General features: G+C 38.7%; 1 protein-coding gene across 1 annotated transcript in view; it reads right to left on the bottom strand.

Annotated features, from left to right (window-relative positions):
- LOC108361880 (inhibitory POU protein-like) overlaps positions 1-5,273 on the bottom strand; it is an 80,010-nt gene extending 74,737 nt beyond the window's left edge. Inside the window, exons 1-3 of the mRNA XM_017614646.1 lie at positions 5,223-5,273; positions 3,405-3,764; positions 2,763-3,062 (exon numbers count right to left, since the gene is read on the bottom strand). Coding sequence (XP_017470135.1) covers positions 2,763-3,062; positions 3,405-3,764; positions 5,223-5,273 — 711 coding nt within the window. The remainder of the gene's footprint in view (positions 1-2,762; positions 3,063-3,404; positions 3,765-5,222) is intronic.
- Between the last annotated feature and the right edge of the window lie 2,383 nt (positions 5,274-7,656).

Here is a 7,656-nt window from a genome sequence, read left to right as displayed (position 1 = left end):
AGAGCAACTTAAATTTAAATCTATTAAATACATTCTAGCGTATCTCAGTCCTTTGCCCACAAAAGCGGCTATAACTTTTTTTTCTATTCGAAACAGTAAGAGTGGCACTTTTCTGATATCTTTATTAAATGAACATTTTTTTTATGTAATGTAAAGTTATAGCTCAGTACATTTTTTTTCACCAGAGATAGTCAAAGTTGGGGAAGAAGAAAATATCAAAAAGTTAAAAATCCCAAAATAGTCCTAATTTTATGATGGTTCCTTAATATATTTTAACTACATTGCATTTGAGTATGGAGAAGCAACTATCTGGAAGTATTTTAAATAAAAGATTTACTAAGTATAGCCTGGTTTGTAGATGCAGTTAAAGAAAATACATGAAAAGGCACGAATTTGTTTTAATTCAAAAAATTTAAATATTTCAAAAACGGTGACACTTTAACCTGGAAATTTTTTGTTTATCAGGGAGCTCACCCCCCCCACCTACCTTCCCCTAAAGTTTGGCACGTTACTTCTGGGACACCCTGTATAATAGTCAATTAGGTGTAGCTTTATCAAAATGTAGAAGTGTTCAGTACTTTATACTTAAATTTGAACAAGAAACAACAACTGTTTATGTTCAAATGTCCCACCCGTGACGGTGAAATTGCCCATATGTATTATAAATCTATATATCTAAGTATAATCGTATAGAGACAACTTACATATCAATTTAAAGTATTCGATCTGAAACTTTGCACAAAGATATCAGATTTATAAATCACTAGTAATAATCCCCGAAAATCGCCGTGCTCCGTGTTCTAAAAAACCTGATTATTTCTTTATTCTAAAAACCACATGCATTGCTTTTGTTAGTTTAGTTTTTTTTAAATTTTTTTATTTATTTATTGAATCTGGCCTGCCTAAGAGCCTAACAATAAGTTTTCGAATCTTAATCAATTCACTTAATTTACATCCCCTAGTTGGGATGAGTATTTTCTTAACTGGCCCTAAGAAAAGGTTACGACTGGGCTGGTAAGTCATTCTTACGTAGTCTTGAGGTCCTGTTGACTCGCAATAAAGATCTTGCTAAATGATTTGGGTGCACTAAAAGGTTCGAAACATATTTCGTCTTCCGTTGTTCTATTTCGGTTCGTACTTCTGGTATTCTCAAGTCGCGGTGAATGTTCTCATTTCGCATATACCAAGGTGCTCCGGTGATTGTTCGAAGGATTTTAGATTGCGCACGACGAAGGATTTCGATGTTGCTGCTGCTCGCGTTTCCCCATAACTCACATCCATAGGTCCATATCGGTTTTAAAACTGTATTGTAAATAAGCACTTTATACTCCAGACTCAGGGGTGAGCGAGAGTTAATAAGCCAGTGGAGAGAATTAGCCTTCAGCTTGAGATGAGTCCTTTTAGCCACTATGTGGTTTCGCCAAGTAAGTCGCCTGTTCAGATGGACCCCTAGGTAAGTGACATGATTGCTTTGTGGTATTTGTACGTTGTTCGAAGTCAAGGACAGACAGTTACTCTTATTAAGTGTAAATGTAACTTGCTTACATTTTTTCTCGTTCACCTTTATTCGCCAGTTTGCGAGATAATTGGCAACAGATTCCATATGATTGCCTAGGAGCGCAGTTGCTTGTAGAGGACACTTGGAGCGACTGATTATGGCAGTGTCATCGGCAAAAGTGGACATTATCCGGCGGTCGTTTGTAGGAATATCCGCGCTGTATAAGACATACAGGTCGGCCGCTGTGGTGTAGTGGTAAGCAGTGCTCGCTTTCACTCAGCAGTACCTGAGTTCAAGCCCTGGTCAAAGCAACAGAGCAAAAAAAATAGAAAAAGGGTTTTTCTTAACTTAAAACAGCTTCTCATAAACATGAAATCGCCGTTCGGAGTCGACATAAAACTGTAGGTCCCTCCGCTTTGTGTGACAACATCAAGGCGCACGCCTTAAGTCGGAGGAGAAGCTCGGCCAAACACTAACATATGTGTAAGCGCCAATCTATTATTATTATTATTATTATAAGACATACAGCATTGGGCCAAGGACACTGCCTTGTGCCACTCCAGCTTCGATTGCATGGGCTTCAGAGATGGTGGTGTTACATCGAACTGCATCGATTATAAAGGTATGACTTAAGCAGCTTGTGTGTGCTTTGTGGGAGTAGAATCTGTATTTTATACATAAGACCGTCTAGCCAGATGCGACCAAATGCCTGGGCGACGTCAAANTACAACATCGGGCCAAGGACACTGCCTTGTGGCACTCCAGCTTCGATTGCATGGGCTTCAGAAATGGTGGTGTTACATCGAACTGCAAACTTTCGATTATAAAGGTATGACTTAAGCAGTTTGTGTGTGCTTTGTGGGAGTAGCATTTGTATTTTATACATAAGACCATCTAGCCAGACGCGGTCAAATGCCTGGGCGACGTCAAGAAATATTGCAGCGCAATATTCCCTCTTTTCAAACGCTGTTCGGATTTCGGTTGTTATGCGATTTACTTGCTCGATTGTCCCATGTTTTTCCCTGAAGCCAAATTGGTGAAGTATTATTATATTGAGGGCTTGCAGATGTGGGGAGGTGCGCAGCATAAGAAGTTTTTCGAATAATTTCTACATGCACGGAAGCAGGCTGATGGGCCTATAGGAAGATGGCTGTATTTTGTCCTTTCCGGGCTTTGGTATCATCAAAATAGTCGACTTTTTCCATCGGTGAGGGAAATGACAATGTTTTGTGATTGCGTTAAATGGCATACAGATGCAGAGTACAGTACAATTTGGTAGCTCAATAATCATTTTTGGGGTTATTAAGTCGTGCCCTGGGGCCTTATTTGGTTGCAGTTGATCCTTAATTACTTTTGAAATTTCTTCAGGTACAAATTTCAGCGGCTCAAATTTTGACACATTGGGTACGGGTGGAAGTTGAAAATTATTAGTTGCGGGGTTTGGCCTAAAAACATTTTTTAGATGAGAAGCAAAGGTGTTTGCTTTTTCTGCGTCACTCCGAGCCCATTTGCCATTGTGGTCCCGTACTGGCATTTCAGTCTCTATTGGCGCATTTAGCTTGTGGTGTGCTTTCCATAACGAGTGCTTTGTGCTAGTCGGTGAGAGCTTTNAGTACAGCACAATTTGGTAGCTCAATAATCATTTTTGGGGTTATTAAGTCGTGCCCTGGGGCCTTATTTGGTTGCAGTTGATCCTTAATTACTTTTGAAATTTCTTCAGGTACAAATTTCAGCGGCACACATTTTGACATATTAGGTACGGGTGGTAGTTAGCTGCGGGGTTTGGCCTAAAAACCTTTTTTAGATGAGCAGCAAAGGTGTTTGCTTTTTCTGCGTCACTCCGAGCCCATTTGCCATTGTGGTCCCGTACTGGCATTTCAGTCTCTATTGGCGCATTTAGCTTGTGGTGTGCTTTCCATAACGAGTGCTTTGTGCTAGTCGGTGAGAGCTTTTGGATGTACCGGTACTGTGCGTACTGTTCCTCGTTCTTGAGGGCTCTCGTCAGTGCATGTGTGGCCGCCTTGAGCAGTTGTTTTGATGCTGGTGATCTATGAGTCTGCCATATCCGTCGTAGGCGTCGTTTTTCCAATACAAGCATTTCAATTTTCCTATTGGTTAAATTATATATTTTTTCTTGCACATAACCTTTCTGGGGTGTGGAAACGCTAGCGGCTGCTCTAAGTGTAGATTCAAGAGTGGCTATAGAGTTTTCAATATCGGTCGGCGTATTTAAATTTGAGTGGAGGTCTACATATATGCGCACNCCCTGAAGCCAAATTGGTGAAGTATTATTATATTGCGGGCTTGCAGATGTGGGGAGGTGCGCAGCATAAGAAGTTTTTCGAATAATTTCTACATGCACGGAAGCAGGCTGATGGGCCTATAGGAAGATGGCTGTATTTTGTCCTTTCCGGGCTTTGGTATCATCACAATAGTCGACTTTTTCCATTGGTGAGGGAAATGACAATGTTTAGTGATTGCGTTAAATAGCATACAGATGCAAAGTACAGCACAATTTGGTAGCTCAATAATCATTTTTGGGGTTATTAAGTCGTGCCCTGGGGCCTTATTTGGTTGCAGTTGATCCTTAATTACTTTTGAAATTTCTTCAGGTACAAATTTCAGCGGCACACATTTTGACATATTAGGTACGGGTGGTAGTTAGCTGCGGGGTTTGGCCTAAAAACCTTTTTTAGATGAGCAGCAAAGGTGTTTGCTTTTTCTGCGTCACTCCGAGCCCATTTTCCATTATGGTCCCGAACTGGAATTTCAGTCTCTATTGGTGCATAACGAGTGCTTTGTGCTAGTCGGTGAGAGCTTATGGATGTACCGGTACTGTGCGTACTGTTTCTCGTTCTTGAGGGCTCTAGTCAGTGCATGTGTGGCCGCCTTGAGAAGTTGTTTTGATGCTGGTGATCTATGAGTCTGCCATATCCGTCGTAGGCGTCGTTTTTCCAATACAAGCATTTCAATTTTCCTATTGGTTAAATTATATATTTTTTCTTGCACATAACCTTTCTGGGGTGTGGAAACGCTAGCGGCTGCTCTAAGTGTAGATTCAAGAGTGGCTATAGAGTTTTCAATATCGGTCGGCGTATTTAAATTTGAGTGGAGGTCTACATATATGCGCACTGATATAGTTTTTATACTTTAACCAATTTGTAGCCCTTGTCGTGAGCATGTAGGGTGACTCTTTTTCTTGCGGCTGATGGCACAAGGTGAAAAATACAGGTGAGTGGTCTGATGAGAGATCTGCAACTGATTCTGTACTAATAAGGCCGCGAGGAATTTTCTTTGTCACCGCAAAGTCAGTCAGATCTGGCAACTTTTGCGGGTCTGCCGGCCAATATGTAGGCTTTCCAGGAGAAGCGTAATCGCGTTTGTTTCTTCTACATATAAGCGCGTTGTATAATTGCTTGCCTTTAGGGTTAGACAAGCTTACTTTAACTTGGTATTTGGGCAATATCGTACTCTACTCAAGTGTTGATTCGCTGAGCTGTTAATTTATATGGGATTGTGTAATTGGAATCACATGTTTAAAGTCCATTAACTAACCCTTTATATGTACATATTTGTATTGCGGCATCGAAAGAATAACATTGTAATTCCTTAACTATTAGGCGAGACCATTAACTAACCCCTCATATGTACATATTTAGGTTGTGGACTAGCATAACAACTGCTCTACCTTTTAGTATCAAGTCATGAGGTGCAACTCCCTTACTTCTGATTGCTCCGGTGGATATTCAGAAACGGCAGTAGATATCGACGCCATTTCTAGTCCGGACAACATTTTAACCATTTCTTTACTAACTATCGTACAGTGCTTATTTTGTGGACGCGAAATTGATCGATCCTTCAAGTGGTTCTTAATTTTTGAGTCTGGTGAGAGTTCTCGCCCTTCTAAAACCCGTAAGAGAAAACTGAAATAACCAGATTTTCTGAAACGCATATTTATCGAGAGTTTAAAATACTTTACCGTTCCCTCAGTTCGCCTGCCGGATTTTTGATGTTATACATCAGGGGTCGGCAAAAGTTAAACTGTGACTGTGTTGGTGAGAACAAGAGAAATGCTCCGCATGAGCAACCCAGTAGGAAATTACTGAGGAAAGTGAAAAAATGTTTAGCTTATCGGTCTTCAATAAAAACAAATAAATACATATATTTCACACATACTTATGTATGTACATATGTATATGTGCATCGGTCATTTACTATAAAAGTATCATAATCCCAAAAAAGCAAAAATCGAGTTAAGTATGCAAGAATGAACATTAGCTCCTTCTTATGATGTCTAAAAATTTCATAGCTGCAACGATTACCAGTAGCTCACTAGAACAAAATCAGCCTTATCCTGAGTTTTCGCCCGAAAAAAAATTTACCCAAAAAATTTTCCTCCGCGCATAGTAAATTCACGGAAACAAAAAATTGAAAAGTGAACCGGTTTAAAAAAAATGAAACTCATGATAAAGCTGAATATGTATTAATTTATTCCCTGGGAGTATATGTAAATTCAAAACTTTAAAGCTGGTTTTCTCGGGGTTTTAGTTTTTTGAGTTATGAAAATATTGAAGTGAAATTCAAATAAAAAATTTCAAAATTCATTTGGATTCATCCAAGGCGAATTAATATAAGGTGATAGCAGGAGTACAAAAACAAAAATTTATATGTATTTTGTTTTTGCTTTGGCGGCATAAACTGTCAAAATCTGTAAGAGTGTGTGTAGAAATTCAAACAAAATTTTTCAATTTGATATCAGAAGCCGTGCAGCGAAACACATACACAAAATCAGCTGAGCTAGTAACACCACCTTATATAAATTCGCCTTGGATTCATCCACGTCAAGGCGTATTTAACAGATGATAGCAGCACCCTTTTATTTTTCTTCGCCTCACGGCTTCATATGTCAAATGGCTTCTGTTGATTGGTTGGAGCAGTTGATAGTATATTGTTTTCTGTTCTCTTTCACATCCTTCGTATGAAATTTTTGACAGTCCTCGCCGCAAAAGCAAAAACAAAATACACATACATTTTGTTATTGGCGTACCGATACCACCATATAGAATACGCCTTGACCCACGTCAAATATTGAAAATTTAAATAAAAAAATTGAAATTCATGTTCATCAGAATTTTCCAAATCATTATGAAATTATTAAAAATGTCTTTTAATCGCATATATATTCCCTTTAACAACCACCCTTTAATTCTTAAAAAAAAATTAACTTTTTTTCATTAAAAAAATCGTCGTATTTCTTCTTCATTAAAATGTTTCCTTATGAAAAGAATCAAAATGTCTTTGAAAAGCATATTTTTAATTCTTTAAATGACATATAACACAAAAAGCATTGCATGTCACCAAAAGCATTTTCAAGCATGTAAGATTTCTCGCAAGGCATTTTTGCAAACAAGAAACAAATCGCAATAGCCAGACACGATGTCGATTCGTTGCTCTCTAGCCAACGACTAAACGATAGAGCGTAAGAATACGTGTGAGGTGATCTTCCACAATTGTGGTATGAAGCGCCGACCACTGGTATACATCTTTGGTTTCGGTAGGGGTAAAATTTGCGAAGCTGTAACGCATATCCCAGCACAAAATTTCGAAGCGCTTAGCATGTGTATTTTAGCATAAAATTTTTATTTTCATTAGAAGCGCCGTCTGTTTGCTTGCTATTGTAAATGGTTGCATACATTTAGGCATATGCATAGTAAGAGGAAATGCGCTACAATTTATTATTACTTCCGATTATTTAAACTCCGGACATGCATACTAGGGATGCCAATCCCGGGATTCCGGTGTTTTTTACGTCCCGGAAATGCCGGGATTTTCTTGCATTAATCCCGGGATCCCGAAAATTTGGAAATATCGAATTGATAGTAAGAATTTGTTTATGAATTTTGAAGTATGATTTTTGTAAAATGCCGTTTTGACTGCAATTAACACAAACCGTTGAAACTGTACTATCAAATTGCAGTCTGAGTCTTTTTTGAAGAAGATTTCAATGAATTTTAGGGGTCATTATCTTCAAATGGATTATGTCTACCTTTTGACAGTTCAGCCTAAAAGTGTTGATGCCGAAATATGTTTTTCATCAGTAGGTTTTGTATGTAAAAACTGCAGGTCAAGCTTAGAAGACTCCGCTTTGAATGCTTTGC

The sequence above is a fragment of the Rhagoletis zephyria genome, unplaced genomic scaffold (assembly GCF_001687245.7).
Source record: "Rhagoletis zephyria isolate East Lansing unplaced genomic scaffold, Rhagoletis_zephyria_1.1 Rzeph_scaffold_00874, whole genome shotgun sequence".
In the NCBI taxonomy this organism is placed as follows: domain Eukaryota; kingdom Metazoa; phylum Arthropoda; class Insecta; order Diptera; family Tephritidae; genus Rhagoletis; species Rhagoletis zephyria.
The sequence above is the reverse complement of the archived record's forward strand: the minus strand, read 5'-3'. Positions and strand labels throughout refer to the sequence as shown.